At 44.0% G+C, this 12,204-nt stretch overlaps 1 protein-coding gene across 6 annotated transcripts in view; it reads left to right on the top strand.

Annotated features, from left to right (window-relative positions):
* COL26A1 (collagen type XXVI alpha 1 chain) overlaps window positions 1–12,204 on the top strand; it is a 183,850-nt gene that overhangs the window by 114,834 nt on the left and 56,812 nt on the right. For 5 of the 6 annotated variants that reach the window (XM_050908840.1, XM_050908842.1, XM_050908844.1 and 2 more), the window contains exon 4: window positions 8,416–8,457. The exons of the other annotated variant lie outside the window; for it this stretch is intronic. In XM_050908840.1, coding sequence (XP_050764797.1) covers window positions 8,416–8,457 — 42 coding nt within the window. The remainder of the gene's footprint in view (window positions 1–8,415; window positions 8,458–12,204) is intronic. 6 annotated transcript variants of the gene reach the window in all.

The raw sequence follows: 12,204 nt of genomic DNA on the forward strand, positions 1-12,204 counted from the left end.
CTGACATGAAGAGGCTTTGTAGCAACCACAGTGTTCTGTTTCAGGAGGCAGAGGTGTTCCAGATACCTTTGTGCCAAAAACAAAGGCATTTTTACCATGATGGTACAGTGTAACTACCCCTTTTTTATTCAAGTGTCACATTTTACCCGCTTGCAGTTTCCTGCTTGTATGTTTTGGCTTTTGACCAGGACCTCGGGCTATGTGCGCTCATCTGGTTTTGATAAAACATTGAACTTAGACAATACATCTTCTTGGACATTTCTTCCTGTTAGATTCAAGTGTGATACAAAGCAACCAGTACTTGATCAGTAGCAGACACTGTTTTTATCAAGCATTGTTGGATGTTCATTAGCCATGAAAGGATTGCAGAGTAAACTTTCCACAGCACAGACCCGTACAGGTAGGTGCTTCCTCTTCTGAGCCCTTCTTTTAGCCACTTTAGCAAAGCCCTAGGCTGTAAAGTATGGTGCCCTTTTGAAGTCCATATTCACATACTAGGCTGTAACATCTAAGTTAGTTGGCTGGTGTTTATCTTGCTTCTTTTACAGTCTTGTTAGTCTGCTAAGAGAGATAAAATGCTCATGAGATATTGAACGTTGGCAGATGAATGGGGCAGCAATCTCATTAAAAACCATCTCCTCGTCCTGACATTTAGGTAGCATTTAACGAGCACGAGAATTTGCAATGCAGTAATATATTGGTTAAAAACCTGAGTAAAAATAGCATTTCTCATGGTCTGCCCAAGAAGCATATGTGACCTCTGTTACTATAGTGACTCTGTCAGCCTCCGTAATACACTTAATATCCCTAATATATGCAAGGAAAGGATGTATCAGATCCACATTTAGTAGACAGTGATCCAAAACATGAAGAAAGGTATTCATCTCACTGAAGTTCATCTGTCTGCCTGTGCATCTAGTGCTCATTTACACTAGTCATCTAGGCTCCCCCTTGGAAGAGGAGGAGGAGGTGGAGTAGGAAGAGGGAGAAACAGGGGTAGCTCCAGAGGGTTGAGCATCCCTGCCTGATTTGCGTGCCTAGCTTGGACTGTGGTGTATTTCCACTGTCACCACATGGTGCAGCGCTGTGTTAGCGCTGCTGAGCGAGCTTGGGGTGGCTACTATGCCTGTGTGTTAGCACCATCCCGCATAGAGAAATTGCCTTAAATCCAGGTACCGGTGTAGTTCTGCCTGCCAGCACAGCACTGCATGTAGCCTAGTCTGCTGTCGTGGGCACAATGAACTGCTGGTGGGGTTACCTCCTTGTTATCTCAGGATAACAGCCTGCCCGTAGCCCTTCCTGTCATGCTGTATTTTCAGTGCTGTCATACCAGTAGGCATACAGTGTCCGATTCGCAGCACTCTTGTAGCAGGAGTGGTTTGTATATGGGAGCATGCGAGTGAAATGGATGATGGGTGAAACTCCATGGAAGCTATCCAATTAAGTAGTTTCCTGTGCTATTGGAAAGCCTGTGTTGCACAGGAAGACAAAAGATACTCAGACTTACAGACCGCCATTGTCGGACGTTTTAGCCTGACCTCAGGATCTGACAGACATGTTTATCCAGCGTGAAAGAGGCTGGGAGGCACCGCAGAGACCTCTTTGTTCTCAGCTTTTTTATCTCTTTATGTCTCATCTCCCTTGCTTCAGCCAGTGGACCGAGATGAAACTTGTGTGCACCCCTCTGCAAGCTTCCTGATAGATTCAATTAAAATATCTCATTCTTGTAGCGTATGTAAGCGTTGAGCCATTGAACCTATTCAGCTGGAGGGTTACAATCCTGGAGCTTTTTTTCTGTCCTGGTTCTGGGATTACGGGTATTCAAAACTGAGATTGAACACTTAAACTTTTCTGGGAAAGGCTGGTAGAACTTAACATGCTGTTTGGTTTCAGCAAATTTTTGCTCAACGTGGAATTGAGTCTTGCAATCTTAAATACTATACTCTGGTAAATAAAAGTGGTAGAATCCCATTTAATTTGTATGAGTTGCACCCCCTAAAATCCTCTAGGCTATTTGAACAGATTACAAGCCAAAAAACAGAGCGCTTTTCCTAATTTTCCAGCTGTGCAAATCCATCCTTGGATATTAAAAAGACTAAGTCTTGTTGTACATTTTCTGTCTCCTGCATCTTGACCAATTTGCTAGAATTATCAAAGATCTGGTTCTCCGAGTGTTGTAACTAACAAGTGTTTTTTCATCATATCTTAATCCTCAAAGGCAAGAGATAACTCTCAAAGTAAGAGTTGACTACAGTTTTCTCAGTGACACTGAAACACATGATATATCCCCATTAGATGTGTCTCCAGGTCCTGAGATTAGAAGGCAGCTGACAATGTTTGTTAATGATACATAGGATGAGGGCAGAATCCTGCCTATTCTCCTTGTATTGATTGTTCCACTGATTATAATGAGGTTTTATTTTTGCTGGTACCATATGTATATACAACAAGAAGAAATAGACAACAGAGGTTCCATTTTTTTGAAGCGTCACTCATCTAAGCCATCTCTGATTTAAAAAATGAAGTTGCTTTTACAGAAACCATACAAAACCGTTGTCAAGACTTCTATGAAATACCGTTGTGTCCTAATAATAACTTCTAGCTGAAAAATCTTGGCATCCTGCAGTTTAGGAAAGGGTTTTAAAATTCACCTTCAATTTTTGGGCAACAGGCAAAACATGTGGCTCTGTTTAGGAGCTATTTTCGTTAAAGCTTGACAATACAGGATGATAAAATACAGCTGCATTGTTTAAACTTTCAATTTAATTTCTGGTTTGTGTCCAAGTTGTTTCATCAATATGGCGCCATTCATTTCAAAACAAAGCTCTTGGAAGGGTCTCCATTACCCCACCATTGATCAAGAGGGTGTTAAAATGTAGAGCCTAATTATGTTCCTGGCCTGTTTGGAATTCCAAAATTGGATTTTTATAACTGTCAAATTTGCAATCAGGGTAACTTTCCATGACAATTAGTCAGAATTATTAGAGCTTTTGTTGCCAGGGAGTTATAACTAATGGTGGTGGTTCACTTTTCAAGGCTCTGTCAGTGTTAAAGGCAACATATATCTTGAAGAATAGCCATTTGACTACAACATTGTCTATACTTAACTGCACCCAAATGTCTACTACTGTTACAGTCATTTTTATCCATCCTCCAGGGCTGAGTCATTGCCACAATCTCTACTGCAAACTCTGCGGATATAATTAACTACTGAGTTCTGCCTTGTTGCAAAATGGGACTTGTGAAATTGTGGCATGAGAAAGTTCATCCTTGAATGTTTCACTCAAGCTTAGCTTGGTAAGGGCTGGCACTCAAAAGGCCATTAATGCTGCTGATCTTGGTCAATTATTGCTTTGAATCTTTAAAATGAGCCAAACATAAATATCTGTACAACCTGTCTGGATGAGCGCGCTCTCTTCTCAGTCTGACTGATAACTCACAGTTTAAGCACCTACCTTTGTGTGTGATGTTGAGTATATGCTGAACTTGAGATGTTTGCCCAGTCAGGACTTCCTTCTTGGTATAGCTCTAACAAAGTAAAAAAAAAAAAAAAAAAAAAAAAAAAATTAAAGGGGGGAGGGGAGAAAACAGTTGCAACAACAAATGAAAACAAATCCAAAGACATATAAAAGCTAACTGAGATATCTACCCTATGCTATCTTTTTCACTGTAGATCATTTTTTTTGCAGACACATGGTACTTTAGCCTGAATGCTGATGCATGAGTGTATGCGCTCACAGAATAGCAAACACTTACAGAAGAGCCTTCCTTGCCTAGTGCGCAACATCTATTTTAGAGGTATCTGTTCAAGATGCAGATGACCTTCTGCTGGCCTGTTGATGTCAACAGATTTTTGTCATCAACTTCAAGTTTTAGATAAGTACTAACAGTGCTGTCTGATACTGGCAGACAATGACCGTGTTCATATTTGCATTTAGTTAAATTAACCACTTTCCAGGACATTAACCGATTAACCAGGACACAGTGGCAGTTAAAATTCACCCCCTTCACCATGCCTGCTGTTCCTCCCACCCCTGCACTGCCCTTTCTGTTCCACTGACTCAAGCATCAAGTCACATGGTTTAAGGAATTGATCCTCCTGAAAAAGAATAAATGAGTTTTTTTCAGATTGGGTTATTTTTCAGCTATCTCTTTCCTATCTGGTGTATTGTCCATCTGTGAGGTGCAGACACACTCATTCTTAAAACAGAGGTGGCAACTCTTAAACCAGTTAAGCTTAAGTAGTAGCGCTACCTGGTGTCAACTATCACCTCTGGTTTTAACCAGGAAGCCAGAGCCTGCCTTTTTCTTTTTAACACATACCTAGAACATCTCTGTGTCCACTGCCATGTATTTACCTGAATTGTCACGTGGCCGTTTTTGACAAAAAGATCTGGAATATAGCTTTATTGATACAGGGTCCAAGTTGTTCAAACTCCTAGTCCTGCAGAAAGTTTGCCCTCGAAGAAAGAGGGAATGTAATCAATTTTGTTTAATTAAATCAACCTAAACTAATTGTCAGCTAATAAAATAGTGTTGGTCAGCTCATAAAACAGAAATGAAGATTAAAAGAGTAGTTGCCATGAACAGGTGGTAACTCTGTTTCCAAGTTAGACTACATTACTCTCTGGCACAGGATCTCTGAGAATACCTCATATTCTAGTTTTTTAAAAAAATGTTTATGAAACTTATAAAATATAGGGCTCATTTTATAACCGATTTTCTATCTCACCTGCCAAGAGCAGTAGGGGTTGAGCCAGCACAAGGCGGATGCAGAGTTTTAGGCAGCTGTCCAGAAATGGATTCCCTGTGCAGGGCTGTGGAATACATTTCTATCTTTGATTGGCCTTTCTTTTGTAATTCTTGTGATTTAGTTTTCTCTTTCTTGTTGCTGTTACAGAAAAGACCTTGTAAACATTTTTTGATGTCATTGATCTTGACCTGGCGCTGTTGTGCAAAGGGAGAAACTTCCTATGCCGCACTGTGGATGCTGTCTAACTCTAGATGGATCTTGAGTTAGTAACAGGATTCCTCTGGATTTGGCCCTTGGTATTTCTGTTGACTCTGCAGTTCTTGCAGAAGGCATAAAACTTTTATCTAATTTTAACTGGAAAGGACTAAACTGGAATCTTTATCTGCTCCTCAAAGTAGAAACAGAACTTGGTGGGTTTTAGTTGCTGTTAATGGTGGAATAATGAAAGAAAATTTATTGCATAGTCTTTATTATATTATTCAGTTAATAGTGCAAAACTATGTGGTTCTGAGAATTTTGTTATGGCTTGCGGTTAGTTTGTATACTCTGTAGCGATACAAGGCTTTCGGCACCAAAGTGACTTGTTGCACTATCTGTAACTTCTATCTCATACCCATTTTCTATGACCACCCATTCCCAGAAATCTTATGCAGGATGCACTTGGTTGCTCTTATGTTAAGTCCTCAAACCTGGTAAGAGACTGAAAGACTAAATTAATTGTCTCTTCCACATCAGTCCTCCTCTTTCAGAGAGTACAATCACGAAAGAGTGTGCTGCATTGATACAACTCTTTGGGGTTCTGACTGCAGTGGCAATCTCAGTTAAAAGGGGATGCTCCAGGAGAGCTCCCCACCTGAGAGTTTCAGCTGCAAGTGCACAAGACAAATGCTGTGTGGCCTGGTAGCCTCCAGCATCTTGTTTGGGTGCTTTACCTGGCTTTAATTTTCTGTTATGTATTGCTCTGGGACCTCAGGTTGGCTAGACTTGGCCTTAGGGTTTTAAAAAATGAAGCTCAGCTCTTGCTTCTCTGCACTCCTCTTGCATCTGATGTGCCCTTCCCTGACATGGGGGGCAGCTGCTGTGCTCTAAGATAACTAATTTCTAGGCTCTTTGAGACTTGCCTGTGATGCTTGCTTTGGGCTAGTAGCTGGCCTGGATAACTGAGCTTTGCTCTGCCTTCTCACAGAAAGCAAAGGATAGGAGTTCCCCTAGCTGGCTATCTTGGGGAGGTGGGGAAGGTGCTAGGGCTGCATCCCAGTCCTCACTTGCAATCATGTGTGTGCTGTAGCAAAGACAGGGAGCAGAGCGTTTTTGACTTGTCTTCTGTGAAGCAGAGCACTGCCGTGGCTTAAGGCAGGTTTGTTACTTATATCAAGAGGTACCAGAGTTAGAAACCTATCAGATTTGGAACAGTCAGGAGCTGGAGTATCTGGAGAGAGGTTTCTGTGGGAGGCCAGGACTCCCCTGTCTGGCTCCTGCTGAGTTTGTTTGGGAGGTTGCAACTACTGCTCACGTAGAAGCAAAACTGGCTCTGGCCATGCAACAGGAAAGTCTCAATAAGTACCGTGTTTTCTATCTTTGTGCTTACAGTAACGCTCAGATCCAGCCAGGTTGCTGCCCTGGCTTAGGATGTGTCCTAGATCCCCATTTGCCTGCTCTCTCCTCTGCAGCCAGAGATGAGGTTGCAATACCTGCTGACTGGAGCCAGCTGGCACTGGTAACACAGGAAAGGCTGCAGCATGGCCATCACCTTCTCCCTGCAGGATTTCCCAGCGGCAGGCATTGCCTCCGAGCTCTCACTGCTTGAGTTGGTGGGGCTAGAAGCAGTGTGAGTGGCGCAGTGCATGCTGTGGTTGCTCATCTGAGCAAAGCCATGGTGGGGCTTTATGGGAACATCCCCTTGGGGCCCTGATCTGATTTACCACGTCCCTGCAGAATGAGCATCACTTGAAACCCAAATCTTGGCTTAAACCAGCTGAAAAGATGCCTCGCGTTGGCAATGCTGTGAGGGGCTTGGGGGCAGGTCCCTCTGAGACAGAATTTCTTTAGGAAAAAGGGAATGAGATAGGGTTGGTGTCCATTCAGGACAGTTTTCTGTTCATCCATATGTCCTATGCTTGCCCAACATTATGGAAACAGCTGCTGGGAGTCACACCAGCAGCCAAGTCTCTATTTACTTCCCTCAAAGGATAGGTTTAGGAGGAATTTAACACTGGTGACTGTGGGACCAGACTTGGCCCGTTATCACAGCTTGTGTGCTTTAAAGCTTGAGGTGACACAGAAGAGCTGGAGTCATATTAAAGCATCAGCCCTCCAAAAGGAATCTGTGTGGGTTTTAGTGAGTGTTTGAGGGTCTTAAGGGACTCCAGGCCTCGGCCAGATTTGCACTGGTGTCATTGCACCAACATCTCCCGTTCCTCCCAGTGAAGATGAGTAGGAGGATAATAAGCAAGCCTGCTGCTCAGCTTTCTAGGCATATGCGCAAAACCATCTAGGACCCTGAACTAACAAAAACCATATTCAAAGCAATTATCTGATCTTGTTTGTTTGTTTTTAATGTGATGTTTCTAGACACTGGTACGACAAACACACTCTTGTAAAATCTTGTAACAGTTGTTTGTAGTTAGTATCTTCAAGATGATTTTATGTGTGCTGATCATGACTAATATACATCACTTCAGCGTGACCGTCATCCTCTAGTGCTGTGGGAAATTTTTGGTACTAAGACAATTATTTCCTCAGCTTGTTTAGCATTTTTCTTTTTCCTTTTTTACCCTTCTATGCAAGAAAATACAGATACTGATTTGCTCATATATTGTGCTTTCCAGATGAAAGTGCTTTGTGGTTCACAGACTTTAATTAAGTCTTTGCAGGCCTCAGAGTGGTTTACAAAGGCAGTTGGAGTTGTCTTCTCTGGTTTTACACTTGGAGATAGAAAAATCTCTAGAGGCAAGGTTAACTGGCCCAGCTCACAAGCTGGCCCCGGCAGAGCTGGGGGCAGACACCCCCTCTGAAGTGTACTCCAGTTTTCTAAACATTAGGAGATGCTGCTGTGCCCATACCGCTAAAGGCCTTCCCCCTCTGACTTGATTCCTTCTCTTCTTGTTGCCACAAACTTGTTTTTTAGCATGTGCACCAGCCGCTGGGTAGGTGCTGGGTGGTTCTTCCCATGGCTCAGCCAAAATGATGGCAACTGCTCTCCCTCTTTGAACCTGGGACCATTTTTTTCCCCCCTAGTGTGCAATTGAGGCAAGGACTGCTGTTATTAAAAAAAACCAAACCAAAACAAAACCAAGCCCAAGCCCCTTTTATGTTCAACCAGAATGGATTGCTGCAGCCTGTTTCATTCAGTAGGTTTTTCTGTGGTTGTGTTTCTTGGAAGCATCATCTCCAATAGAGGCACGGGGCTCTTTTAAAGGCTTATTTCAGCAGTTTGAGAGCACAAGTGTGTGCGTCTGTGCATGCATGTCTTGCTGTGGGTGGGAATGGGGGAAGTGCTGGCAAGAGTGCAAATGAGCTGAGCGAGGAGAGTGAAGGCGCTTTCATTCCTTACCAAGTTTTGCTCCGCAAGCTGAATAAACTTTTTCTCTGCTGAACCAATGCTGTGCAGGGTGAGGGTTTGACACGTTCCCAGTGATAATTGCCTTGTCTCCCCCCCACAGGTTCATCTGGCCGCCAGCACGGTTACTTTTCCAACCAGGACCGTAAGTGGGCACACGAACATCACGGAAAAGCAGAGCCTAAGCGCGAAGCGGGGTGCACTCCTGGGTGGGGGGCCATGGCAGCCATGGATGCCCTTCACTTGCAGGGGGAAGCATACGGGAGGGGATCTGTGAGTCTTTGCCTGCTCTTTGCCTCAGTTTCCATTAAGTGTCTGGAGGGTAAGGAAAAGGGGAGCTAGAAATGCCCAGCTCCTCTCAGGTTCAGGGAATTGCCCAGGCAGCACCTGATGAGCAACTGGGAGGGGCCACCCTGCTTGCACTTTTCTCATTTTTCCTTGGGATACTGTCTGAGAGGGGACACCAGGCTCCACAGACCCTGTGTCTGCCCCAGGGCGCCTGTCGTGGTCTCTTTCTTGCAACTAAAACTCACCCCCCTGTTTTCCCTGACCTGCCAATGCTCCTCATCAATCTTTGGGGGTGGTATGTTGAGAAGAGCCAGAAGGGGGGTTGGCTTGATGAGGTGAGTGCTGCAGAGCTCGCAGAGGGAAGGTGGCTGTGATCTTGTTTGCAACTCCCATGAGGAGAGAGGTTCGTCAGCCATTTGCATCCAGCAGCCTGGTGTCTCCTCACATCTGAGTGTTCCTGTGACACTTGTGTTGGTGTCTCTAAACAGCCTCCCCTGAGAAAACTGAGATGGTTTTAAAGGTTGAAAGTGAATGAGAGCTTATTTGTTGCTTGCCGGTGCGTGAACCGTATGTCTCCAAGCTGATGATAAAAGTGGCTTCAAAGTGCTCTGGTGCATGTGCAAAAGCCCAACTGAAGTTTTAAATTTGACCATATATCTCCAATGATGGTTAATCAATAAAAAGCAGGAATTTACATGGGAGTCTTTGTACCTGATGGCCATGTACAGATTTTGTGGTAAATGAAAATCATGGGATCTTAGAACCAGCACATACACTGAGCAGACGAGTTACTCCAAAGCACTGGTTTTGTGAAAGCAGGGGTATGGCAAGGGTATGAAGAGCTTGCACTGATCTGCCTCTTTGCTCTCCTTGCTGAACACACACTCAGCAGAAAAATAAGCGTCCCATAGCCCAAAAGCTCCTATGAAGCCTTAAATTAGGACGAGCATCTGTCTTTCTGCCCCTACCTCTGTTGCAGATGCACTTCGTGCTCTAGCTGCAGTTCCTCTCTCTTTGTATGCTCTGCCTATGAATGTTACAGAACATGCCTCTGACTCCTCGTTAACCGCGGTTGTTCAGCGTAGAATTGGCCATTTGTCCTGGATACAGCTGGAGCGGGCAGTAGCCAAGCGGGGCAGAGACAGCAGCCTAGGAAGGCTGAGTCTCAAACCTGCAGCGCTGCATCCCTTGGGTGGGACCCTGAAGCTGAAGATGCCCAACACCTATTCCCAGCGCTCACTGCAGAGACCAGAGGGTATTTGGAGTGCATAATGACTTCGGGTCTTTTCTTGAAATTCTTAGTTCTTATTGTATCAGGAAAAAATCAATGTCCGAATAGAGAAGTCAGTCCTACCCCTTCTGGGAGAGAAGGATCCTTCAGTTCTTGTTTCTATAATTGTTCTCTTTCATATTCTCTTCCATGGTTGGGGATACTATTGTTTACTCCTCTCTGTTACTTGGGCATGTCCTGGCACATGAATGCACTTCTTATCGCATTGACCCTCGTATTGGAACTGCCATGCAGAGGAACTAAATGATATGTCCAAGGACACGTGGGAAAGTATTTTGTCAGCAGGAATTGCATCTAAATCTTCTGCATTCCTTATTATTGGTCCTGCTACGGGCCAGTCTTGTTTCTGGATTGTCTTTTTAAAGTGGTGATTTGTTTCCTTGGTCTCTCTCCACTTTGTGCTTCAGTTTCTCCCTTGGTGTCTGTGCCCTTTTCAACATCTGCCCTGTTCTGTGTCTGTAGAGGGTCGGAATAGTCCTGCCCCCTGCACATCATGGCCCTCTGAGGAGACAAGATATTGAAGTATTTTAAAGTGTGGCTTACTCCATTGCGTACTTCCGTGCACCTTTAAGGTTTCATCCAGGCAAAATCTAACTGATGCTATTATTCTTCTGATAACCTGACAATGGGGGTTAGAGGATATTGGCTGGGGTTTTATAGGGGGTTTTTTTGACTGTGCAAGGAATCCTCCTTATCAGCTATTTGGCCTAGGATTCCTCTAGTTGTCCTGTGTTTGAAGATGTTTCCTGCTATGGTTTGCTCTTAGTCATTTAGCTTCCAAATGATACACTCATTTTTAGGATGTAGGCTAAACTCTTTGGAAGTATGGGGCCAGACAGCAAGGCAGAGATGTATTGCCCCTAGTGTGGTTGGGCCTTGCTGTCTGAGGTCTGGGGAGGGGAGATGACTATTCTGAAATGAATGGGGGAGGAGGGATGTGCAGGAGGGATTCCACAACTTCCCTGGAGACTAGATAACAAAATTTGTGCAGTGTAGGGTGTACATGGCACCACATGACATGAGGATTTGCTCTTCTCCTTTTTAGAAGGAAACGTGCTAGATAAGTAGAGAACAGGTAGGCTGAGGCAGGAACACTGTAAAATCAGCTCCTTCCAACTGCAACGTTCATTAACTTTGATATAGGCAGGACCAAGAGGGAATAATGGAGAGCTCAAAGTTAGGTCTGTTTTAAATTGTAATAGAGATCTGGGTGCAGATGCTTTTCTATCTTTTCAAGCTAAAGAAGTTGAAATTTTTCTAATGCAAGTGCCTGGATTGCTTGAATTTTGTCGTGGGATTTTTCTACCCTTTGATGATCTGCATCCCAATACCTTGGGAATGTCACTCCAGGCATCTGGCTCACTGTCTTGGGCAAAGTGGGAAGGTAATACGGTGTTATGCTTACATACTGGAAGTGCTTCAGAAGTGTGAGTTGCTGCTGTATTTCTAGAAGGTATAGGAAAGGCTATCTGTTTCCTGTAACACTGTGACGTTCCTCGTAGGCTCATAAGCACTACAGTGTAGAGAGATCTGCAGATGCTTCTGGCCGCACTCAGGCACTTTCAAACCTACCCAAGGTGGGTGTCTCTGCCTGGTGTTTCCTATTGGCTGTTTCTAAGTATTCAGCCCATCAGAAACTTTAGTTTCAGGGACTAAAGTGGAACTTAAACTATCTGGATATAGTCCTTAGTGTCAAATCAAATGATTTGTTAAAGTGAGGCCAGATTTGCGGGGAGAATCAATCTTTTTTATTAGATCAACTGATGTGGAAAAAACAGACAAACTTTCAGGCGTATTAACCCTTCTTCTGGCCTGCGTTTGTATTACAAGAACGGAGGGACCTGTCTACCAGGGGAGACTGTGCTTTAGGATGTGCATTCACACTGACTATTCCTCAACAGTCTTGGCCTGAACGCAGACATGGGTGGCATTTTTGGGCACGCTTGTACACTTTTTTGTGGGAAAGACTTGTCTCCCTCTGTGTTTGGACACTAGATGTTAGTACACAACAAATAATGGGCTCTGCTCTGCAGCTGACTCATTGTGCAAGTCTGGGGCTAATTACTGAATCCCTCTGTGCCTCAATTTCCATCTGTAAAATGTCACAGATGCCCACCATTCATAAATCGCTTTCAGATTTCCAGATGAGGTGCTGTGTAAGTATAGAATAGCGTTAGTTTATGCATATTGTGCTAGAGTGTAATATAAAACACGTGCAACAGAAGAGCCTCACAGATGTGTCTCTTTCAACTGCAAAAGGCAGGGCTGGGCTGATGATTTAACACAGCACTAATTGGGCTAAAATAGGAGATT

The sequence above is a fragment of the Gymnogyps californianus genome, chromosome 20 (genome assembly GCF_018139145.2).
Source record: "Gymnogyps californianus isolate 813 chromosome 20, ASM1813914v2, whole genome shotgun sequence".
In the NCBI taxonomy this organism is placed as follows: Eukaryota; Metazoa; Chordata; class Aves; order Accipitriformes; family Cathartidae; genus Gymnogyps; species Gymnogyps californianus.